Below are 25,974 nucleotides of genomic sequence, written 5' to 3'. Positions count from 1 at the left end.
CATAATCTTTTTCAGAAGTAATTTGTGTCGCTGAAATAGGATTGAAATTCAAACTGAAGGAAACTAATCACATGAATCCATGAAGACTATTAATCACACTTATTTCAATTTATTGAAACATTTTGTCAATGCAAATTAAAATGACGAATAAGAATAAAGTAAAAGAATAATCCAACACTGGCGCAGTATTTTTTAATTTTGATATTCATCTTTCTAGCTAAAAATGTATGTCCCTGCGATCAAACATGTTCAATCAACACTCAAAAATAAATTTCCATATGTCTAATTAATATAGAAGGGATGCACTTATTCCTGCATTTGTTGAAGAAAGAACGGATACAGACTAATTTATCTGAACACTTGTAAATAACAAAAACTGCACCGTATTTCATAATCTTATGCTCATACTCATGTTTTATGTCCACCGCATCTGTTCATAGACAGTAATCAGAACAACTATGCTGCAGTAGAAATTACCATCTTTTTAGCTCGTAGGAAAACATTATGCTGAATCATGCCCCAATGCTTCACTAACACCAAATAATGTTGCTACTTCAACTTAACATCATAGCTCACCTTCACACCTGAACACAGTATAAGTAGTGTATTTTTGGTCATGCTTCTTTCCATCAGCTTAAGAGAAGTTGTAGATGGGAGACCACTGCCAAGTTTGTCAATATGTTGCCTCACTCAGTCAGCATCACCAAGTCCATCGCTTCCATCTCCTCTCTTGGATATTGGAGCATAAAAAGAATTCTTACTTTTCTTTTGTGAAGCAATTTCAGCATTTTTACGTAAGACTGCCCCAGGTGATGGGTAAGGACGCTGCTGAAAAAGAGGACCCTGGAATTTGAAGTTTCCAGCACAAAATACGTTATTAAACAAAAGGAATCCTACTCGACGAAGGTCAGAATGTAATGTAGAGGAGTCATTTTCCAACAGATTGATTGAAAATGAAAATTTGAACACAGCCGCCAGCAAACTGATTGAAAATGGATTTTTTGCAAACAGAAGTATGGCAAAGAAAGTAAACCACAAAGTAAGACATAAACCTGCAAAATCAGTCCCTTAGTATTTTTTATATCCCTTGGAAGATTAGAGGATCGGAAACAGTTACACATTATGCATCAATCTTGGTTCTCATTTTACTGTTCTTCTTTATTTTCACTTTGTATATGCTCTAACTGGAATTCTCCATGCAAAATGAAGGTGATAACATACCGTAGCAGTGGTATCCGCTGCTCTTGGTTGAACTCCTTTAAGGCCTACAACCCTGTAAAATCAACAGCAAATTAACATTGCAGGCTACAGACCATTAATGCAGATCTTACAATAACTTACGGTTATACAGAGACCATTTCAAGCTGTTGTAGCCCTTCCCACTAAGATTATTAATATGTTGAGAGAAGTAACATACCAGCCACCACGAGGAGCATCCGAATAGGAACTTGGGTCCATAGGGTCCAATTCATCATCTTCACTATATCCTCGCTTCTTATGTTCCTTTTTATAGCCTCTTCCAAGTGGAGGTTTCATATCAGACCTGTAAATCCCAGTCTAGAATTATGACAACTCCAAATAAGTACCATGTAAGCACTTCTTTCATCTACGAGCTTGTCGAATGAAGCCACTGAGACAGCATTCATATTGAGTGTGTCTAATGCACTGCTAGTACAGAACAAGAAGTAAACACACAAATGCGGCTTTTCCCTATCTGTTTTTCTCATCATTAGCTTCACTTTTCAAGTTTAGAGTATCATCATTCAACTTATTGCCCAATTACCAATGTCATTTTCGCCTTCAGAAGAGAGAATATGTTGGTGCTCAGAAACCTGTAGTTGTAGGAGGCCATACTACTCCAGGTAGTAGAACAATCCTATCCATTGATGTATGGTAAGCTCCAAAAGAGTTCAACACATCAACTCTAGTATTATCCGGGGCCGGACTCCCAGACCCCCTAATAATAGTTTTTAAATCATAAAAGAACAGCTCCAACAAGCCATGGAATCTACTTCCAAAGCATGCTTAGCATTAATTTAGAGGAAACATACCTCTGTTTGGTAAACTTCTTCTCTGAATCCCCCTGATTTCTGGCAGCAGCAGCGGGACGCTGATGGCTTTCTGCAGATGCTGATACATATTGACTTTGTGGAAGATTGTAAAGTCTGCATAGATAGTATAACTGCTCAAACATCTGATACACAACTCTTGTGTATGTGATGTCACTTGCCAAGATAGCTATCCTTTACTTAAGGAATAAAAATACAATATAAAAACCCAGAAAACTAAACCTCTTCAAGTCAAGTTGGACAAAATTCAATTGTGGATGGAGTCACATAACCTTGTTTCAAAAGATTTGGATAATATTAACCTTACATGCATTCAAATATTAAAATTTTATTTGGCTAGAAACATATGCATTAAACTTATACAGAAGAAAGAGAGAAAAAAGTGATAAAGATAAGCTAGGCATGTGACAAGTGGAACTTATGAAGCCAATACATACTACGATCAGTCTTCATACTAGGTAATGATAGGTACAAGGTCGGTTTCTTTACTTGAGGATTGCATTAAAGGAAATAAGTATATTTTTATATAAGATCATCATGACAATACCAAACTAGGGAGATGGATTACATATTTTTTGCCTTTAAATTAGAAAGGAGATTAGTGTATTATCATAGGAGATTTTATGATATGCCAAACAAAAGAGATGAATACAAATTTTAAGCAAACTATAAACCCATTCTTTTAATATAGGCTGGATACGAACTCATGTTTGTGAGAGTTATCCTTCATCACATTGTAAACTACAGTTTCAAATGAAATTGTTTTTTCTCCTTCTGAGTCCAAGGAGAAATATCTTACATGTATGCTTTTTACTCAAACGCCTAACTAGTATAGCACAGGATAACACACAAGAAACAGAAATAGATAGGAAAAGAAGTAACCAAACCGGGTGCAATGATTGCAATAGCCCCACGACTGTACAAGACCCAATCCCCACCCACCACATCCCATGCATTTTGGCGAAGTGGATGGTTGATCTCCCAAATTCCCAGTCATTGCATCAGAAGCGGTCATTTTGTCACAATGCTGCAAGATGACCTGCTGCCGTGCACCTGGGTCCTCCCACTGTGACACATTGGTCTTCCTATTGTAATAATACTTTAGACCTGAGAATACAAATAACTGAAACATTAAAATCTCTGCTGCTGTAGTAGCTCTGACCTAAGAGGATAAATTATTGAAGAAATATATAGTCCCTGTACATGTGTTTCTATAAGGAGGTCTCAGTCCTCCATCCCACATATTATATTAGAGATCCCCTTCAGTCAAGCTACATAATCATATAGTTAAATTACCATAACAATAAATGGCCTAGAAAATAATTAATGTAAATTAACACCACATACCACTGGGAACAAAAAATTACTTACCCAGAAAAATGATCTGTTAAAGATATATCCTAAAAATAGAATTCAGGTTTAAGAGAATGGCTAGGCAGCTCAGGAAGTCAAATAACATACAAAAACATCAATACTTGCAAACTCTGAAATAGAAGAACAAAATATCAAAAGTATGATGGGAAAGAGAAATACAACGAAATCAAATTGCTTGATTTTCACCTACCCAAAAAGATTATAATAGAATAACTACCAGTAGTCAGAGGAAATACTATAACAGCAGCCAATTTGTCTTATATTTTCGAATATAATACACCACAGTAAAAAATTTAGACATAAAAAGTATACCTGTCGTTTCATCGAATGCCTCGATCCAGTCGTCCAGAAGAGGTGGTGCTGCAAAAAGAGCACATGCTGCATCTGAAGGTCTTTCCCACTGACTTCTCCCTGAACTCTCGTTATAATAGAACACAGCACCACTTTCAGGGTCCCTCGTCTCAATCTACACAATGGTTTAAGTGGATAAAAAAAGTAGATGAGTGGTGAAATAATTGTGTGAACCACAAGATAAATTATGTTTAGAAAACAATACATTCAATCTAATGCTGGACTATTTTAAACTACAGTGTTACTACCAAGTGACCAAACATTATGAATAACAAAAAGTAAGTGATAAAGTCCAGAGGGGACATCCTCAGCATGTTGTGATTCAAATGCAGTGAGAAATATAGGGAAATTGAAATGTATGAAATTTTAACTTAAGAAATTAACTCTTGCTTCTGAATGTGTAAATAAGAATTCAATAGAAAATAAGATATAACAAAGTATGGGAAAACATTCAATAGACAGATGATACTTGATTTAGTAATCATTTGCCCAAATAGCCAAGTTTAGCTAATAATTACACACATAGTTAAGCTTTGTCAGTCCAAATAACATATTCATGTAAATTTCAGTAAGTATTTTTCACAAGAATAGCAACTAATACTCACCCATCCTGGGGGCAGATCCCCAGGTGCCACAGTCTGAGGCGACTGAGCTGCCAATCTCTAAAATCCAAAGACAATCACAGGTTAGCAATAATCAGGGAAATGTAAAAAACATAAATGAAACTCAAAGTTTAAAAAGAATCATATTTGAAAAATTCCTCCAAGCTCATAATATATCTATTGTTCATTCAACCTGGAATTAGCAATAGTAATTATAATATACAAAAGAAGGAGCCTCATAACCATGATTTTGTTTCCAAACCCAGGGATCTAGATAGGGGAAAGATGATAAAATACAGAACAGAGAACAATCAACTTACACTTTCTGACAAAGAAGAATTGTCAACAGTTTGATTATCTTTCAGGATACCTCTTGCTCTCAGCTTTTGCTTGAGGTACTCAGGTAAGTCTTTTGTCATTGATTTCTGTCCAGACTCACCATTAAGCTCTGCCTGCTTTTGGCTTGTCTTCTGACCATCAAGATCTTTTCTTTCTGAATAATCAGGAGAAGCCATGTCAAACGATTCCAGTGAAAGCAACTCAAAGATGGTTAATAATCTTTCTTACCTGAGGTAACAGTATTGTGAACTGAAGAACCATAATAAGCACCTCCACCAGGCACACCATATCCATTTCCAATTTCCAAATTGCCTACAAAGATTTTAAACATAAAAACATATCTCTTAGAATGAGAAAAGGCCACCAAATATGAATATCATCATATGGATCAGGAACACTACTTGCCCGATTCAGGTATTCATATTACAGGTTTGTTTACCTATTTAGGCCAGAGGAATAAATTTAATTTTAGTTACTTCAATCATCCTGTTCCTCATCTGAAGTTAGTTGCTCAATTTGGTATGGAAAAAAAAGAATTAGCATAAAAAAGCTGAATCGCACTAAGCAAAGACTTCACTAGATATTACCAGCAGAGCAATCACTCAAGAGTTATCACTCATCCTAAATCCAAAATACAGTAACGATATATTGTACTAGAAGTAATTATCTTCATCCGTAATTAAGCTCAGTGACAAGAACTATCAATTGATTACTGCAAAGATCTTTCCCGCTTTTACTAATCAACAAAACATCTATTGTCGAACAGAATAAAACCATGGGGTATATGTCCCTTGTGTTGCTTATTTAGTCTGTAGAAAACTAATTAGCATATCAAATGTCCAACCAAACAGAAACTACAGCATCCCTTCTGAAATGAAAGAGATGAGCACCAAATACAGGATCTAAAGACCCTATATGGTCACTTCTGATAATATATGAAAAACATGTGCTTAAAAATATAGAAATTAGTTTAGCATAGGAGTCCAACCTTCCTCTCCAATAGTGGGCTTGCCACGTTTTAAGGCCATTTCACTGCGGTGCTGTGTGGCCATTTTCAGTAGATGCTCCTGCCAATTAAAGAACATTGAATTAACTTAAACATAGTTAAAGTAAATATTTGTAAAATGTCAAAGATAGCAATAAAAAAAATACATGAAGGAGGTCAACAAGATGCAGTGAACACCTTAAGAACATTTGGGTCATGGCGCTCAGATAAAATGTCTTTACCATCCTTGGAAGGTCCGGTTGAAGGGTTCCATTCCCTGTTTCAGACATAAATATGTATAGAAACGCTGAATTAAATCTAGTGTAACCAACTTAGACCTCATCCTATTCAAGAAAATTTCAGCACAAACCTCTGACTCTGTATAACCATTTGGGTGGCAATTTCCTGGGATAGACAAGAAAGATAACATTAGATCACCAGTGAGGTATAAACACTAAACAATGAAGCCCACTATTTAAAAAGAAATACTTGCTCATGCAGTACAGCATTCTGAGCAGCAGCTTCAATATCATTACTGCTCACAAGCTGCACGGGGGAACCATTGGATCTCTCATGAGGCTGGAGAACTGACATATCAGAAACCTCTGGTTTGCCATTTTGACTGGTGGGATTGATGAATTCAGGATGACCAGACTGGGATGTTGGTATATGAAGTGAATGTGAAGTTCCGATGGAAGGCGAGACGGGTATATTTGAAAGAGGAAGAGGAAAAAGGCTGCTCCCAGTATTGATGGAAGGCAAAGAGGATGCATTGTCAGAAGATGAGACTGATAAGGAACTAGCCACAAATTGAGTTCCTGGAGGAACAGGCTCATCAGACTTGTTATCCATAACCTGAACAATTAGATAAAATTCCAGTATCAGCAAGGAAATCATCCAAAGAACATCCAGTGATGATAGAACACTGAGAGTAACACGAAAGCAACTCTTGCTTTATTTTTCTTTTCTTTTCTGATTGTTGCTCTCAGTTCTCTCTCTCTCTCTCCTCCCTTTATTTTCTTTTGGGTTGTGTGTGTGTGTGTGGGGGGGGGGGGGGGGGATTGATTTGCAGCTAATCAACTAAAAGGGATTTGAAATGATTTCAACCGCAAATCTTTACTCACTTCCAAATCCTTCAATCCAAAAGCAATCAGAAAAGAACAAACTATTATTCTAAAAGAGGATTTTGTCACAGTTTATACATACATGCATGGTACAAGATATGAGTTACATGATACAAGCATAGTTTCATCCACTGCAATATTTTTACTTCCAGAAGCTCAACCCCCCACCCACCCAAACAAGAAAGAGAAAAGGAAAAAACAAAAAAAGACTTCACAGAAAAACCTGTGCCAATTAAAATGACGAGACATTAACTTATCTCCAAATTGCAGCCACCAACTCAAAATATTTAACAAGACCCAACATATTCACTCCAGGAAACAACAAACAAGCTACCAGAAAATTAAATACAAGGACATTAACCTATTCTCAAATTGAACATACCCTGTGAGACTCAATTCAAAATAATTTAAGAAAGAGTTCGTCAAACTTAATTTACAGCAACTCTCAAACATATGCAAGAAAGCAAGCAGACTAATTTCCCAGAATAAACATGGGCATGATTAACTGAAAAATGTGAATATAATATACGGCGTATGTGTGTGTATAGACAAAAACTCACAAACGCAACGCGATACACAGAGACATGTACGTATTTCGAGCTGGAACTTCAAATACATAAAATCAGCATACCTTAGTCGAAGAGGAATCCTGAAGATGGTAACGCGGAAGCTGAACAGAATTTTTGAAATCGTGAGATATAAAAGTGCCTCGTGAATGTACAGCAGTTGATGCAAGAAGTACAAGATTCTGATGATAGTATTTAAGGGCGTGTTTGGCGATAGTCACTGCTTGGATTGGGCCCTTTGTGGGCTGTGTTCTATCTTAGCAGCCCATACTACGTTGAACTGAGAATTGGCAATGGCCCATATTTGGGAGAAAAATAAAACATTAAAATGTTGATTACTATTATTAAAGTCTAATTATGTGAATTGAGTATGGGAAATTTTAATTAATTAACATAATAAAATGATATTGTTTGATAGAATTATATAATAGTAATATTTAATGATAAAAAAAATTATCAATTATTTGAGTAGATATTTTTTATTATATATGTCAGACCTAAAATCACTATGAAATTTTGACTGATAGGATTAGAAAGAGCAGAGAGAATTTTTCTACTTTGCGGGAGTTAATAAAAACACGTCAACTTCAGTAAGTGTACTTTTATCTAGTGAATAATATATTTTTTTTAAGAGTTACAAGCTTTTCAAAAAAACATATTTCAAACAATTTTATGGAGCTCATTTTAGGAGAGGTTTAAAATCAAAGTTCAGTCAAACACACTCTTATCGGTTAAAATCAATGAAATTAATTTGATTCTCATCGCTACAAAATTTACAACGGAGACTTTTTCCCAACACCCAATATTGTGAACCATTTATCCGCCATCTTATTTTATGTACCTGTGTCTGTGTGTGTATCTGCTCGGTACACAACTGTTGAATTAATGGGTGGATATCCTTCCAACAAAACAATACCAATCAAACAAAGACTACACATAGATGATAAGCCATTCATCGGCCATCCACACATCCAATGGCTCGCGCCCTCACTTAATAGAACGTAATGAAGAGACCAAATATCAAAATTAAGCTGAATATCGAAGCAAAAACACCAAGTGATGAAGCCAAGCGCTCTTCAGCTGACCCTACTCATAGAATCTCCAATGTCCGCTAAGAATAATAATCAACTCATTATAATTACAAAAGTTGCTATCTAGCAGCTACTTGTCAAAATGAAGCCTAACGAACCAAAATCAAAGTAAAAGGCTTGTGCTACTCAAAACTACTCTACCGATAAGTTCAGGGTCCATTTGAATCATTATGTTTAAGTCTGGTATGCGGAGCCTGAGGCTGGTTGAAGGTTTGATTTAGACAGAGGAAGTGCGGCATGCTTAGGGTGCCTGCGCCGTTCCTCCCCCTGTGAAACGAGCTTCTCAAGGCAGAACTGAGCTTCATTAACCTCTGCATTTGGCTTCCTCTTTACTTTCTTTTTTGGTAATACATCGGATGGCATCACAGGAACAGGACCCTTGCTGGAGCTCCCATTCTTTTTTGCTTGCTTCAGCTTGTCAATGTTGGAACCATTTGCAAAGGCAACAGGAAGAAGACCAGCACCTTGTGCTACTGCAGCACTGAGAATGGGCTTGCTTGTCAAAGCGGAAACTTGGTCACGAGAATCTGACAATTTTTTCTCATGAATATGCTGTGCCTGAGTAACATTCATAGCATCCACTGCTTTTGGTGCCAACACCTTTTTCTTCTTGATTTTATCTCGATCCTAAGCAACAAAAGAAGAAAGGAGGATGAGAGGTAAGAAAATACAACCTGCTATGAGACAACATCAAGAGAGTAACAGGAAGGAAAAGGTAAAAAAACTATGGATTTTGAAGGCATACATTTTTAAACACAACATATGTTTCGCTCCTTCAAGCACCACAAAGCTAGCAAGTTGAGAGATTTATGGTAAAATATCAAATTGCCAAATGACATATGCCACTCCCCAACGCAACAAACACTCAAAGCAAATAAACCAAGGGAGAATAGGCTTTCTCAGCATAAAAACATACACGCACTACAAACGACCAAAGAATTATCAAGGAGTTTTTATATATAATATTGAACCAATTGGAAAGGAAAACACTTTAGACCCTTAAACAAAATTTATGTAATTTTCTAGGCGTGGAGACGGTTCCTCATTATCCAACTATATTGACGTACGCATCATGCAGTTGGTTATGGATCTAAAATGCATAACATTAAAGCTAAGGCCTTCTAATTTCATCTGCCAAAAAAAGAAATATGTGATATGTTTGCACACATGAACAAGGTTATGGCCTTTACTTGCATAGCATTTAAGGCAAAATTCAAATTTCATCTGCCCACAAAAAGAAATACATAAAAATAGGAATAAGTTAAAGATATTAGTACCTTGCGCAGACTGCACAGTCCCTTTCTGTTTTTCGCTCTATATATGGCACGTTTAATTCCACCAGTATCCATGAATCCACATGGCCACAATACTGCAAGCTACATTAGAGAGACACACGAGTTTCAGTACTCATTATGGAATAGAGTGACGATTGATTGGCCAGAGAAGCTATCAATCCACCAAACAACTACAACGGGAGCATACTGGACCACTACCTAGCGAGAGATCCAATCCAAAAGAAACTACTACCAACTAATCTCCAGCACCCATCCATCCATCCTCCCCCATTAATCTCTCCCCTCAGTGAAAAACCAAGAATATGGAAACTGTCTAGTATGATAGTATCGTCACACACGACAAAGACACAAATGCTGGTTCATGCACATAAATAGAAATCTAGAATTCTCTTGTTTCCATATAATGATATCTTTTCCGTGTTTAAATGAGTATCATTATCTTAGTGCACAAAATCCATTACAATTCAGTGAAAACCGGTAACTCACCAGCTCTCTGAGGAACAATATGTTCCATGCCTAAGCTTTTGCTAGCATCGCCGTACATAAACCCGGCACAAACTTTGCTTCATGCACAACACTTTATAAAACTAATTAATCAAAGGGAACACGTGAAAAATTGCAGATGCACAAATCTACCGTTTCCGGGTGAACATTACAGCCTGCAAATTTCACCCAACACTAATGGTATTATTAACTAGATTGCTATCTTCTTCATAAAAACTCAATGATAGACCTATTTTAATGAAAACAATCGCATTAATCACATGCCAACTACCTCTTCATACAGCTTTCGAACTGGTGGACCTGAATCTTCTTCCAGTCTCTGAAATGAAAACCAAAAAGACAAGTTAGGCCCAACGATAGAAAATCCATCTTTGTTGTTGTCGTTGTCTGTGTGTATTAGGGGTGGTTGCTCAAGAGACCTAGGGAATCTATCATATACCTCAACATAAAGGTCATATAAGTCGCAAATCTTATTCTCCAATACATCGTCCAAGCTGTACTTGCGTTTCAAGGCTTCTTTCTCTTCTGGACCAGCTTCCTTGAAATCGTCTGAATTTGCAGTTTGTTGCTGAATCTGTAAAGCACGTCATGGATCAGGCATTAAAATATAACTAAAAGATAGGTCCTCAGTCCTCAGCATTCCACAAAAGAGACAACTCATGTTTATTCCGTCGGGAGTTGAGGGCTTGAGACCAGTATCTGATACATTCCAAAAGGAGAAATCACTTTGGGAGGGAAAAAAAAGGTCATTGCTTTTGCCCTAATTGATGGTTAAAATGGAAATATTTTTATCAAATAGGTCAACTACAATCCAATCCCAGCTCCTGGAATCAGAATTAATAGGAAATACAATGCATACTTTTGATTTCATATATGGAATCCGCAGCTTAACCATCTCTGCGACTTCTTGTTTTATCTTCTGTATTCGATCTTCCTTCTCTTGTTTGGCAGATAATCCCATATTAGCCATGACTTTAAGGTTTCGCTGACACAAAACCACGCTTGATAAATCAGTAATCATGGAAATAATCATATTTTACAAACACATTGCAGTAAAGGAAACATTGAGAAAATAAGACTCCATCACGCATTACAAACAGTAATACCAAAAACAGTAGAGGTAATTTCCTAAATATCCAGTTACCTCCACTACACAGGCCACCCCATCCCAAGCCCCGCACCCACATCATGACGGGGAAAAAAAGAACAGAGGATAAAGTTGTGAGACGCTAGAGGTATAACATTTATGCTTGCCATCATTGTTTGATGGGAATGGGTTTCCGGAAATGGAATCTTATATGCAGATAGTAGCAAAAATAATAGCATGTTTATTATAGTTAGGGTTGGCTGACAACTCAAGTGTATAATCAGGGATTTAAGAGGAAAAGCACAAACGATCTTCAAACAAGTGTATTATCAGGGTTTATAGAGAAAAAGCCCACACGATTCGGATTATGTGGAACTATATAACACCGCAAGTTGTATAAAATTTTGGGGTAACTTCAGATGACTAAGACAGGAACATGTAAGTAACCGTCCTGATGATCGTTGCAAATACTCGCTTTAAACAATCTCATAAGGTGGGCATTCTCATCTATGCACGCAGCACATATCCACAAGACAATTCCTTCAAAATGCATCTAGATGCAGAAACTTAAGTCATGAAGAGCATACCTTACTGTTTTTTGGCATTTTGCATGTTATCACGAGATTGACCAGTGGATATAGTGTTTTTTAGAGTTACGCTGCCGGTTTCTTCAAGTACTTGACCAAGCTTGATAATTGTTTCCCAAAACTTCAAGATCAATTTCCTCAAATTGGTGTGTTTAAGTAGGTCTAAGTGTAACTTTTTTGTCTAAACATACATGGTCCCGTAATTTCGGATATAGCTTCTATATCACAATACTGTTGGCAAACTGATCTCCATTAATACAGGCAACATCCAAGCTAATTTTACCAAATACAGCAAAATACTTCCGAGAGAAGTTTCGCGGGTACACACATGACACAACATAAAAAAGAATACTTCAGTTACACGTCAGCAGCATAGAAGGATGACTAAGACCCCAACTAGATTTATTAAATGCAAGAAAGAATGGTCAACAGGCGAATGAACATATACTAACTCATAACAGTACCAGAGGTTTACATGAGATCCCACAAAGACAGATTTATCAAAAGAGAACATGAATTTGCACATGGGGAAAAGAGATTTGAAAAGTCTCCATTAGGCTGGGTAGGCAAGTAAAGCTTACAACAGCATACAGGTGATTCAAACTCTTCAATCTGCAATATACACACATAAGCTTTAAAGCAAGAGCAAAATTAGCCTCAACCAATCAACTTCACGAGCATTTGTATGTTACATGAAGAACAAAACTAAGAAGACACGAAGCAATCAGAAACTTTGCGCCTCAGCAACAAATTGCATCAGAAAACAGATCGCTTTGGCTTATGTATCTAAGAAGCTACTTCAAATATAAGCATCTACTTAAAAGCTAAGCATCTCAGAAGAAGTGTTTCATTTGGAACTTATGTCTCTACATTCTGTTTTCTCTTAGCCAAGATATAGCAGTTCCTCTTGAAAAACGTCTGTCATGTCATCACAAAGAAGTGTCAACAGAAGCAGAATATAGTTTCACTTTCACGCATTCACGTAAAAAGTATAATATAAGCAAATGTGCGAGCAAAAAGATATTCTAGGTCATCCGAAGCTCAATGGACCAGTTCTTTCACAAGACAGGAATGCATAATAGAATTATAAACACAGCAGACAGCTCCAATACAAACATGAATTACTTTCAAAAAGGATATTTGGAGACTTGAACAAAAATTTAAGAGGATCAGTTTTCTTCTTCATAAGTAACAAGTTGCGTGTTATCCAAAAATAACTACAGAAAGAAGGCATTTGAAAACCCAATAGTTGAAGCATCAAGAATGGGCAAATGCCTTTAAGAGCCAAAAGGGCAAAACCTTTCAGAACCAATATGTTGCACGACTATCTAATTTCAAAAAAGATCTACTGTTGGTACCATTGTCTGAAAAGACGATAATTAGGCAACACAGTCCAATAATTCACGCATTCACTGCAAGTAAGGTAGGTTGAAAATTTGGATGAGTCAACTACATTCTTCCTCAAAAATGAAAACTGCATACAAAGTGTAACATCTGATCCCAGATTTTCAAAATCAGGAGGTCCAACGATCAGGAAAATGGTCCGGCTCATCTGTCTATATGTTGAAGTGTCTTTTATGCTAAATTGTTCTAGCATGGCTTAGTATATGTGAAGCAAACAAGTAATCACTGGCTTGCTTATCTTCACAAACATAATTTAAATGCCAACATAAAGCAGATTGTGCCATTATAAAGAGGAGATGGTCCCTCATACTAAAAATCCTATAATTGTGACGGCAATGCCATGAAAAGAAAACAGTTCGCTTCTAGTAAAAGTTTGCTCCATTACTATCAGAAGTTTACTTCATTGCATTCTCCAATTTGATATTATTTTAGCATGTTTTTCTAGATTTATTCCACACTAAGAATATGCCGACAGACACATCATTAGCAGCAATCAACTTTACACTCAAGGTCACAGAAATATCAGACCAACCTTGCTCCAGCATTAAAAAGCTAACATTAAATCAGGGGGGAAAAGGGAGTTTCTGCAGGAAACTGAAAGAGCAATACAGTAAACATAAATATGTTAATTCTTGGTGTTGGAAGAGAAAGATACCTTTAGTGTCCTAATTTGCATCAAGTGCCCAACAATGCTCATCAGGCGATTGATCACATCCTTAGGTATTTTACCAGTACTGGCTTGCTGCACCCACCCCAAAGAACACAATATTTTAACATCATTTGAGAATGAGCCTAATAAAGCACAAACCTATAGGATCATAAATGAATTAATCAAATAGCAGAAAAAGATGAAAAGACAGCTTTAATAGCTCTTAAGTACCGCTAATCTAGCAATTTTGCCCAGTTTCTGCTTTATTTCAGCTGGCAATCTCCTTTTGACTGCCTGAGATGAAATATCAGGATCCTGAACTTCCGTAGAAGGTGGTCGAACTGTTGTTTTTCAAACCACAAACATAAATAAATAATTGAGACACACTTTTCAGTATAATAAGAAAGAAAGCTATGATCGGAGTAGAAGCAGTAAGATACATTCTGCTACTATCTTCTCCAACTCTCTGATTGCCTTCTCGAGCGTTGCACCTTTTGGTCTAACACCAGCGCCTTCCTTTCTCTGCATGCAGGCAGACCTCTTAGGCATGATGAAATTAAACCGAAAGGAGAAAAGAAGAAGTACCACAAATATAAAGGCAAAATAAAAAATCTGAAGTGGTTTCTGTTTCCATTCACACAAAGAAAGTATGGCACAGATTCAGGAGAACAGGACATAAAGTAACAGCTATCATATGCATAGAACAGGTTTCTATATCATGAATGAAATCCAGTCACATCCCTTCGGCAGTTAGATCTAAGAATTAGCTTATGAAAGTAAGAAACCAAGCTAGCCAAGTATTATCCATTCAAGTGCCCCAAAATGAACAATCACCCTAAATGCTAATCTGCATATCATGTTGGCCTCTCCATTTAGAATCCGCCTAATCGCAGAAAGAATGAAAATTCTCGTTGACGGCAGTTATAGAGAAGAACCACAAATAATCTGGGGAACCTCAAACTTGACAAACACAGTTCTTCACCAAATTATGTGCAATGCAAAACTTAAGTGACTAATTGATATGATCTGCAGCAACTCCTACTTGTCAACATGAGCTTAAAATTTGAGCTGTTGACTACAGCTCCAATATATTTCCCAAGCCTAGAGTTTGACCTAGATCCTAGCAAGAGAAGTCTACATATATGTGGTGTCACTTCAATAGTTCCAAAAGCATGCATAAAGCAATTACTCACCGTAGTCGGCAGAGAGTCCCTGCTTGCAGGAATATTAAGGTCAAATCTTTCTGCCAGTCCACTTTTCCCTTTCTGTTGAGTCGACTGATCTAGATCATCAATGTTATATAGTTGTTTTTCAGTATGAGATTTGCTTAGATGTGGACTTTTATCATTTGACCTCTGAGTTGAAGTATCTTGAAATTCGCTCACTTTCCATTTGGTAATATGGTTCGTTGATGAGGGATCTCCAGGTATTTTCAGATCAGTTTCAGTGTCCTCCCTGATGGCATCACCATTCAACAGTTCTGAAGGATGCACCGCAGTCTGCATATCTGTAGTTTTCTTCTTTAATGAAACTTCAGAAGCATTTGCCAGAGCAGCCTGAAACTGCATATCCTCACCATGTATGTTTGGCATCGACACTCCGTGAGACTGACTAGCTGAGTTTCTTTTTCTACCTCTATTTCCTACTTTCACAATTTTATTCGGATTATGTCCATCGTCACTCCCACCATGACCTTTTGTCAAATCTTTACGTCTTCTCTTTTTTGGTTGTTGGTTCGTGCATATGGTAGGTTCACTGCAGGAAAAGTTAAGGTAGCATAAGAGGACTGAAAGACCTTGACATCATCTGATAAACACAAATACATCACAATAGGTAGTCCTGTAACACTGAAGACAATATTTCCCATGTGTCAAAATCAGGCAAACCAAAATAATTTTCAATCCACAAACCCAAAAGAATAACTTAGGAACATAAAATTTAAGTGTATGTGCAGGAAGAAATCCAAATGACAATACTTCAAGGATTTTCACTGGGTTTTCCAATAAAGAAATAACAAGTTTCAAACCATTAAGAATAGAAGCAGTAAATCACATTATCAATATTCTCCCAGCAGTTATAATTTAGTAGAAGCAGTCTTAAATTTTTTTAACAAACAATTGCAAAACTTGCTCCTACTGGGCCGATACACTTTTGAATATACATCTCTCCACCCTGTTAAATTTGCATCACAAGGCGAGGCAACTGTGGCTTTCTAAGAAGAGAAACAAACTACAATTAACACAGAATAAAAAATTGAAGCAATATTTACTTTGTTTTTTATTGCAAAATTATAGAAGAAATCTATTTCAATGTCTTAATAGATTCTTTCTTATATTTCCAACTGCAAAGTCCATGAGGCCACGCTAAGAGTCATTTATAGCTTACAGGAAACATATTGAATCATAGCTAAGTTTCTGTTTGTCACATCAACTGCACTGACAACAGGTAAGTGCAAAAACAGATAATTTTGTGTAATCTTAATACTAAAATTATTTATCGAAATCAACGCAAATTAGACAAACTCACATTGGCTCCAACTTCCCACGGTTAACGAAAAATCCATCATGTTTTATTGCCAAGTTGTCCACCTGAAAGTAGTCATCCTGCACAAAAGTTAAGCTCATCCATTAACAAAACATGGAATATTGAACATAAACTGGACATTGCCAGCTTAGAAGACACATAAATAAAGTTGGACAGTACAACTGAGTTAATTGATGGACAAGAAGTACCCACCAGCTCAGTATCATCAATGAATGAATCCTCTGTATCATACTCATCATCATCAGGAATATTATCGAGAACAACATCTTCCTCATCGCTACTCCCATTACCCTGCAAGTTCACCAACCACAAAGCATTTAATGTGGAACTGTAAGCCCAGATGCAAGTGTACCTAAAATGACAAACCCTGAAGGGCTTACTTTCACAAACAAACAAAAGAATAGCAAATGAAGAAATAGAGAAAAAAACTTGATTCAGTGTGATGAATTTACACTAAGGATTATAAACTAAACCCAGTGGAATTAACTTTTGAACCAGCATTACCATAAGCGCACCAAGAAATTATATGATACAACTACATACATTAATCAAGGATGATTTTGGTTGAAATAAAGAAACATTAAAATTTCCAGTTTGTAGCTGTCTCTATATATGCACCTACCTGCCACGAATCCTAAATGCACATTCACCAAAAAAAAATCAAGAAATTAAATTCACGTGCAATAACTAACATGCAACGCATCAATCGAGAGCAACTTACCGCGTACATTCGCTCAATTCTCTCAATCACGGTGCTCAACCGATTCGACCCGGCCTGCGCCTGTGAATCCTTTGGTTCAGCCTCCGTAGTTTGCTTTGAAGAAGAAGGCGCCAAAGGAGGTGGGGGAGGCGGGGGCTGAGCAACAGGCTGACGTTGGGCCTCGAAAGATTGGCCCGAATTTGATGGGCCGGGCCGATTGGACTTGCTCGAATTAGCCTCTCTGAGAAGCTTTTTCCACGAAACAATTGTCGTTTCTCCGGGCCGCAGCTCCACCGTGAACCGGAGGCGGCCTCCGGCTGCTTCGAATGATGACGTGGGTTTTGACCCGGGCCCCAATTCGGGCCCGCCGCCTTCACTCCCTTCTACCATCAATTCACAATCCAACCAATAAATTAATGAAACTTGGGGCGAGGGTTTGCCAAAAACAGAGGGAAATTAGGGGGGGAAAACCCTAGAGTGGGGTTGATCAGCCAGTGAGTGAGGGAGAGGGAGAGGGAAAGGGGATTTTCTTTTTTCTATTTTCTTTTATTTTTCGGACTCGTAACGGTTATAGGTATGATTGGTATCTGGTACGAGGATCAATGGAAGACTAGAACTAGACGGACATGTCCAAAGGCCCAAACCTTTTCCAATTTACATTTTCTACCCCATATTTTCTAATATTTCTATTTTCAACACGTAATTTATCTTGTTCTCTGCTAGAGTAAGTAGACATAAAATAATGCTGACAATTTCAACTTGCTTTCATATTTTTGTAATCTTTCAATTGATTCTTGTAATAACTTGACTTTTAAATTGAATTTATCCTTATATTCTTGTAATCTTCCATAAAATATATGTATTCATATTACATTCATGTAACCGTAGTGAATATAATAAAAAAGTCGTAAAATCTCTACACTTTCTTTTCTTAAATTAATGAGTAATAAAGAAAAAAATCATATTTATCCGACACGTAAGTGCATCTATGACTTTACGTTCAATTGAAAACTCATTTACTCGAATAACGATGTAATTTGAATTTATTCTTATCAGTCATTATTACACACGACTCCCACGAAGTATATAAAAACGAACTGTGGTGCAAAGATACACATACATAACATGCCTATCTCAATCATAACCCCACAGTTATGTGCCATTAGTATTCACTAATTTGTCATTTACGGCACGATTAAAATTTATTTCTAGAGGGTTTGGGTTCACACAATAAGTGTTAGTTAAAGACATTGGGCCGAATAAAAGGCCCATTCCCAGTTATGTTTTGTTCACTTAGGTTAAGGGTAGCCCCTAAGTATAATAAATCTGCACAACATCAAACCTGCCCCTAAGTTCAATCAAACCCAACCCACTAATTCTTCTCTGACAAAAATATCCTCACGTTTGGACTGCTAAAGACTCTATTGCCCCAACAGCCCACAAAAATTACAACCCTTTCCAGACTCCAGTTTAGAAACATAAAACTATGGGTGATAAAAAAAAAAATTAAAACACTCATAATCAAATCAAATTTAATCATTTTTTCATGATTTATTTTTCGACGACAATTCTAAATTTAGAGTAAAATTACACCACATTTTAATTTAGTTTTAATTTAGATTTTCAAAAAATGAACAAAATCGCACCACTAAATATATAATTAATTTTTTAAATTATATATATAATAATTCAATAAAATAATTAACTTTTTAGTAGAAGAATTTCATATTTCAATTATAAAGTTCCAAAATCCAGATATTATCAAACATTCACATTACAAAGCACATTTTTGTAAAATTTATATTTGGATTTGTACAGCAAAAAAGAAATGTTTAATTATCTAAATCCATTTAAGTTTTAATTCTATTCGATGATTGTCTCAATTTTTTCATTTATTTTTTCTCCGCTATTTTTTTCTTCCCCTTTTCATCTTCTCTCTTTTCTTTCTTTCTGCTTTATTAGTTCTTTCTTTCTGTCTTTTATCCATGTTATGATTGTTATTTGTAAAATCGATTATTAGACTTTGTTGGATTAAGTATTTTTATGTTGGATCAATATATATAATTTTATATTTTAATCTATTTAAAATTATAAAAAGTATTAATAATTTATAATGCATGATGTTGATTATTCTTATTTGCTACATAAAAATACTTATTTATTTATTAATTTATTATAAATATTAAAACCATCAGATCGCTTAAAACCGTACAGAATCATACATTTAATTTTAATTTTAATTTTAAAAGAGATAATTTAAAAAAATATTTTATAAAATTATGATTCACAATACAATTTGAAAATAAATTTTAAAAAAATGAAACCACACGGTCACCGTGAGCACCGCTACGTAAAATATTGGAATTACGCTATGCCTAATCACCGTTGTACCCCCGTGTACGTGTCTCTCCACCGCAGCAAAACCGATAATTCTAAACTTCAACAAGGGTAACCTGGGAAAACGGGTAAGGATATAATCAACCCTTCCCTCATTCCCACAACCCATGGCCATTAGCTCAGAAATGGAAGAAATGAGGCAACAGAGGGAAGGGATTTCTTCAAGGGTGGTTGCCCCTTTCTGTAAGCCGATGATTTTCCCATCAATTCTCATACAAAAATCAACAACCCTTCAAAGAAAGAAAGAAAAACAAAAATCATAGGGTAAATTACATTTTCGGTCCCTCTATACAGCCACTTCTTCGCTTTTGGTCTCATGATCTGATCGATAGATGTGTGCATGCTGGTGGTGGAGATGGTGCTGTTCTGTCTGTTGGATGTTGTTTTCATCTGCAAATTTGGTGGTCTGTACCCTAGTTTGTGGATGGATTTGGAGTAGGGTTCTGGTGTTAGGGTTTTCCTGTTGTCTCGGGAATCGGAGCTCCGGGACCGGAATTTCTCTGATTCCCGACTTTTTGTGGGTATGGTGAATGAAGAGGCGGTGATGATTTACTCTAATCCATTTTCTGAGCTAATGGATCGGGGAAAGGGAAGTCGACCCGTATCTTGGCTGGGCAACCCGGAAGGCTTTGTGATTCATCACATGCAACCGGTGATTGCAGCCATGGCGTGGTTGCTTTCTCCTTGCCTCGTCTCTACCCAGATCTGAGCCTCCCCACCTAAAAAAAAAAAAAAAAAAAAAAAGAAACAGAATTATTCTGTTTTCACAATTTGTTTGTTTTCTAAGGGGAGCGCGCTCGGGAATTACAACTCGCAAAAGATGTTATGTTTAAATCTGAGAGATTATTTTTGATGTGTTTGCAGTCAAAGATACGACTACTTAGGAGATTAGCTCAGAATCAAGAGAAAGAGGCGAACAGAGAGATGGGATTTCCAAGAGGGCGGTTGCCCCTCTTTGATCGCCCGTGAATTCCTCTACTAAGCAACAGCCCCTCACCAATCATTATTAATATTTATTCTGCCTGTTTGTTTATGCATTCATTTTCAAGTTTCAGCTGGCTTGGTTACGTATGTGTTTGCAAAAACTTCTGCTTGTGTATAGCTTGGGGAATTGCGAATTGGCATGTAAGTACTTGTTGAACCGCTGCTTGATGAACTCTGTTCTATTGGGCAAGAGGCTGTGATGGTAGTAATTATTTTTCCTGGCATGTGCTAATGCGTCAGGCATTGAGGAAAAGACGACCCGCATCTTGGCGGGGCGATTCCGGTGGCGATTCGCCGCCATGCGTGGTTAAATTTCCCTTTGCCTTGTGATTTTGGGCATGGATGAGAATCTGAGCCTCAAACTGGATTGGAGTTCCTTTTCTTCTTTTTTTTTTTTTTTGGGGGGGGGGGGTATTTTTATTTCTCTTTTTTAATGTGTAATAATGGACAAGTTTTCTCTTGTTCTTTGTGCTTTGGTGCTGATTAATTTATTTTATAATTCTTTTTTATCCCCTGAAAATGAAAAAACAATTTTTTTTTGTAGGTAATAGGATAATGTTCGAGGCCCATGTTTCTCAGCGCACCTTTGGTTTTATTTTCAAAAAACATAATTTACAATTTTATACTATTTCAGATTTTGGAAGTTCGGTTGTTTAATCTAATTTTATTAAAATGCCCATTTTTAATAAAAATTTATAGTTTAGTCTACTTAAAACACATTTCTCAAATCATATTTCCGGACCTTATTATCTTCTAGTAAAGAGGACATGACATGTTTCATGTTGATGTTTTAAGAAATAAAAATAATATTATATTATGTATTTAACATATAATATCTAATTACCAAATTAATTTAATATATTATCATTTTTCAACCATACTGACATAAATTTGGAAATATACCATTCAAATATATTTTTATTTCTCGCTTAAAATAAATGAAACGTTTCAATTCCATCAAAAAATGCTCAAAAGTAGAAATAAAAAAGAAAAAAAAGAAACAAAAACCAAACGGGGCGTCTGTATTTGAGGCCCAGTTGGCGCATGTCAATAATTTAGTAGGGTATCAATGTATTACTACAATCTGTCTGACATGGCGCGTTGTAAATGGTTGCCAAGTGGAGTCGCATCGTTAGTTGGTGTGTCGAATAGCAGCGTATCACAACCCAAATATCTAATCCTATTTCCTTCGCTCCCCAACTCAGTAAGCTCCGCTTCCACCTCGACCACCATGTACACCGTAACTCTCCTCTCCCCACCGCTCTTCGCAGTAAAGACCCGCAAAGGCCACCTAGTTTCTCTTCCAAAGCCCATCATTTGCGGGTCTTTGAAAATGACCCGGCCCATATCTTGCAGACCGGACTTCCGGGCATGGGCGGATGACGGAGACGCAGATGGAGGAGGCCCGGATGACTATGACATGGACGAAGATGAGGTGGAGGAGGTCGACAACAAGAAGGATTTCGATGTCGATTATGACACCGCCGCCGCTGTAGCCGTCGCCGCCGCCGGCCATGGCGGAGAAGATGACATTGCAATGGTGCATAGCAAGAGTTTCGTGTCCACTCAGGGTTGGGACTCCGAGAAAATAGTTGATTATCGCATAAATGAAGATGAATTTCATAAAATTTGTCTTTTGGATTGTGATTTTTTCATTCGGAAGCCTCCTGATCCCGACAATGACGTGTACGATTTTCGGGAGGTAGGGTTTTTCAGTGCTGTACGCTGTGCTATGTTAGCTGTACCTTGGGTAATAAAGCTTTCTGTGTTGAATGTGTAGGAAGTTAAGGACATGATGACACTTTTGGTATCGTGTGTTTTTGCATGGATTCTGATGTTATGCTGTACTGGTTTCTTGTGATGGCAGATAATGAAGCTTGCTTAAGTTTCATATACTCATCATATATGCTTGTTTATGATTTTATAGAGGTACCAGTTAGGAACAATATGCATTTACTTAATCCATTGTGTATTAATTTTTCTGCTTCCATGTTTGAATGTGTAGGTATAATTAAGTTGTAATTTTACACCTTAGTTTGGTTCAATTGCTTGTTAGATAAGGATTAAGGTAATTTATACTTGGCACAACGTAACTGATAAGCTGGTGCAATCTTTGTTGCTACCATAACTCGATTCTAATAGCTGAAGCGAACAACACAACTGATGTTTATGTTAATCAGTCTGAACAATCAGATTTTAATAATATTCTTGGATACCCCAAACAGATTTGTTATCTTATACGATTGTTCTGTTGATTAATCAGGTTTATATATTTGGTTTGTAGATGTATGTCACCCCTCCAGACACAGATATATATGCAATTCCAAAGGTTCTTGCACCCATGCCTCAAAAGGTATTCTTTCTGTTTCCAGTGATGTGATAATTTACTATCTTGATTGATAATCAAGCATTTTAAGTATAACGACTGCTGAATGACTAGGTTTTCCTAATGTAGTCAGGTGGGCATTCCACAAATGCATGCTGATTAAATTACTTGTTTGCTGTCACACATTTATTGAACTTTGTTTGCTTCTCTTGGAATGGCAGTATATTCGTTGTGCACAGAGTGATTATGGGTGCTACAATGTGACAGAGCCACCAATTGATGCGCCTCGAGACCCCATGTACAAGTCTGAAAGGGAAGTCTTGAAGGTCTGAGCAAAGCATCTAATATTTGGTATTATGTTGTTTAATTTTTTAAGTGTCATGATAGGAATAGATTAAATTTTTAATATCATTGCCATGCATATAGACCTGACTATTCCTGGTATTGTTTCTGCAATAATTTGTTGGCAAGGAAATCTGTGTGCACTTTCTAGATTTGATATTAGGATTGCTTGTGCGAATTGGGTTGTATGCATGTCCTTGCAGTCTGCAGTTACTATTCTGCAATAATATGTTAGACTTTTCAAAATTGTTGGCTGAACTTGCGCATCTCTGTGGTCTGTAGATTAAAATTTTGGAATTTTAGATCCTATAATTCTGCAAAGATGTCAGGCCCTTTAATGGTCATATCTGTTTCCTTTTCTATATATACTCTTATATGCACTTTTTGACAGCTTTCAATGACGTTATTGCAAATAGTTGGATGTGATGGTTCTTTTTGTCTGAATTGGTTTCCTTGAGAATTTAAAAACATGTTGCCCTTATGGCAGGTTTTCCTGACAAAACACTACAGGAACCGTCGATTGGGTGATCCAGAATTTGCTCTGGATTTTGAGGAGATCTATGTAATTGATTCAAAAACAAAATCAATCACAAGGGCGAAAGTTGTGGTAGGGGGAAATTTCTTTGAGTTATATGTCCTTTTCTGTTTTACAATTCTGAAAATCGTTAGGACAAGTACTTATGGACCTCTTAACTTCAGCTGCTTCTGCATTGTTGGTTTTTTTCTTCCTTTTTTGAATTGAAATGAATAAGTGATTGAAATCCATCAAAAATATCGAAAATGCTACTTCTCTCTTTGTTTAGTCTCTTTTTTCTTTTCCATTGAGCTCTCCTCAATTCTTCTTCTGTTGTTCACTCAGCTTCCTTTAGCATCTGATATGTATATTCTGACAGTAAATAATTTCCACTTTTCTATGATGCATTGCCTCCTTTTTACCCTATTTGTTTGTCGCTGTATATTACTTATAGGACAACAATGGCTTGTCATACGCTGCTAAGCTAATCGAGTGCATTCTACATCTTAACATCTGATTTATTTCCTTTCTGTAGGTGACAGTTCCTGGAGGAAGTGAGCGAGATAGAAAAAATGATTTGCTGATTGTTCGTGATAATGGGAATTCCTTTAAAATAATTCCCTCGGTACTTACTCCAAAACAACTTGTTATTTGTGCTTCATAGTGTCTATTTCCATTTAGCTGATTCATTGCTCTTTCCTATTCTGTAGGGCGAAAGAGATGATCCAACCACAGTAATAGAGAAGGAAGAGTGGAACAAAACTAGGCAAGATATGGAAAAGCACCTCAGAAAGCTTCGGGACTTTAGCGTCTCAAATTGGTTTTAACCACGCAGTGCTTGGGGATAGGAATAATTGCACGAGATGCTGAATGACAGATAAATGTCCTGCCTTCTGAATCAGTGTTTTTTGGTGCTTTAAGTGCAGTTTCTGTGCATTGTAGAGTATGTACTGATCGAAAATATTGGTAAATGTGTCTGATCTTATTGGTGTTCAACATATCTTCTTCAGTGCATTGTGCCAGCGACAACTGGGTTGAAACCACTCTTTATACCTGCTCAGGTCAAATAGGAAGATTAGAGGTGTTGAGATGGAGGAAAGTAAGGGCGGTAGTAATAGATATACAGCGAGGAGTTGTGTGACAAGGTGGTACTTGTTTCATCATATCGTTGTATTGAGTTTAGTATTGTTCTCAATGAATGCATTTTTTCCCAAGCCTTAGCGGGAGGGTTGCTTTGTAATTCGGCGCAGAGGTTTTCAGTACGTTTTCTTTTCTTTGATACAATCTAATAATTAATATTTCATACATAAATATATGGGGTATAATATAATAAATTTACAAACTTAAATAAGAATGTAAATTAAGTAGTTATTTATTCTTTCTAAAGTATAAAATGAAACCGTATGTCTTTTAAATATCCATGAATTAGTAAATAAATTAACTCGTCAAGAATTAAAGCTGGTGCAGCTATTTTCATAGAGAAATACGATAATGGTATTATAGTCAAAGGTAAACTGTAGCTAAAATGACCATCTTACCATTCAACCCATACTCTTTATTCATCACCTACCATTGATATAATAAATACCTCGACAAATTGAAAATAATGAGGCTTTTTTCATGAAATAATGTGTCGTATTCCAATGAGAATCTGCTTGAGATGACGTACACAGTATTTCATAATTTATGACAACATTTCATTTCATTACTATTATAAGAGCGGCACAGAAGTCGATAGCTTTAGAATTATGTAGGATATAATTAAAAATAGAGATAATAACAATATATATTCCTGATTTAGGATTTATTTATATAAATTATTCATATATTTTTAAAAAATTAAATATACATTCATAAAAAACATCTATAAATTCTGCTAAACAACTCATGCTTATTGAAAAATTACAATTTATACTCATAAAAATATGTCAACAATATTATATAGTGATAATTACACTCCCATCCTCTAAGATTTGGTGTAATTACATATAAATTCCCTATATCTTAAAAAATTACATCTAACATCCTTGAAGTTTCATTTCGTCTAATAAATACGTCAATTCATTATTCATAATTCACCAAATTTGATAATATTAACGAAAAAATTGAATGAAAATTGATATTTACCATCAATAAACTT

At 36.3% G+C, this 25,974-nt stretch overlaps 3 protein-coding genes across 5 annotated transcripts; 1 reads left to right on the top strand and 2 right to left on the bottom strand.

Annotated features, from left to right (window-relative positions):
* Window positions 1-271: 271 nt before the first annotated feature.
* On the bottom strand, window positions 272-7,574 carry LOC105159446 (WW domain-containing protein). 2 transcript variants are annotated; one of them, XM_011076515.3, is made up of 14 exons: window positions 7,476-7,574; window positions 6,210-6,575; window positions 6,091-6,125; window positions 5,919-5,997; window positions 5,724-5,802; window positions 4,964-5,047; window positions 4,717-4,889; window positions 4,400-4,456; window positions 3,756-3,909; window positions 2,957-3,176; window positions 2,052-2,165; window positions 1,418-1,543; window positions 1,222-1,273; window positions 272-843 (listed from the first exon to the last, which is right to left on the bottom strand). In XM_011076515.3, the coding sequence occupies exons 2-14, from the start codon at window positions 6,570-6,572 to the stop codon at window positions 691-693; spliced, it is 1,689 nt and encodes a 562-aa protein (XP_011074817.1). In that variant the 5' UTR covers window positions 6,573-6,575; window positions 7,476-7,574; the 3' UTR covers window positions 272-690. The 2 variants fall into 2 exon arrangements, with proteins under 2 accessions (XP_011074817.1, XP_011074818.1); XM_011076516.3 differs by lacking the exon at window positions 7,476-7,574 and adding an exon at window positions 7,405-7,442.
* Window positions 7,575-8,428: 854 nt separating this feature from the next.
* Window positions 8,429-17,884, bottom strand: LOC105159445 (ubinuclein-1). Of its 2 annotated transcripts, XM_011076514.3 has the most exons (12): window positions 17,293-17,882; window positions 16,764-16,862; window positions 16,554-16,630; window positions 15,221-15,782; window positions 14,468-14,549; window positions 14,259-14,368; window positions 14,034-14,120; window positions 11,160-11,285; window positions 10,740-10,874; window positions 10,572-10,619; window positions 9,779-9,877; window positions 8,429-9,128 (listed from the first exon to the last, which is right to left on the bottom strand). In XM_011076514.3, the coding sequence occupies exons 1-12, from the start codon at window positions 17,659-17,661 to the stop codon at window positions 8,676-8,678; spliced, it is 2,247 nt and encodes a 748-aa protein (XP_011074816.1). In that variant the 5' UTR covers window positions 17,662-17,882; the 3' UTR covers window positions 8,429-8,675. The 2 variants fall into 2 exon arrangements, with proteins under 2 accessions (XP_011074816.1, XP_088734940.1); XM_088878814.1 differs by lacking the exons at window positions 8,429-9,128; window positions 9,779-9,877 and adding an exon at window positions 10,290-10,455 and having other exon boundaries at window positions 17,293-17,884.
* A 1,879-nt stretch (window positions 17,885-19,763) lies between these two features.
* Window positions 19,764-25,074, top strand: PTAC6 (plastid transcriptionally active 6). The gene is made up of 6 exons (XM_011076512.3): window positions 19,764-22,354; window positions 22,937-23,005; window positions 23,200-23,304; window positions 23,808-23,927; window positions 24,370-24,459; window positions 24,545-25,074. The coding sequence occupies exons 1-6, from the start codon at window positions 21,722-21,724 to the stop codon at window positions 24,659-24,661; spliced, it is 1,134 nt and encodes a 377-aa protein (XP_011074814.2). The 5' UTR covers window positions 19,764-21,721; the 3' UTR covers window positions 24,662-25,074.
* Window positions 25,075-25,974: the final 900 nt, after the last annotated feature.

The sequence above is a fragment of the Sesamum indicum genome, linkage group LG3, assembly GCF_026168435.1.
Source record: "Sesamum indicum cultivar Baizhima isolate 11 linkage group LG3, ASM2616843v1, whole genome shotgun sequence".
NCBI classification, from domain to species: Eukaryota; Viridiplantae; Streptophyta; class Magnoliopsida; order Lamiales; family Pedaliaceae; genus Sesamum; species Sesamum indicum.
Note: the sequence above shows the minus strand (reverse complement) of the source record. Positions and strands in the feature narration are given on the sequence as shown.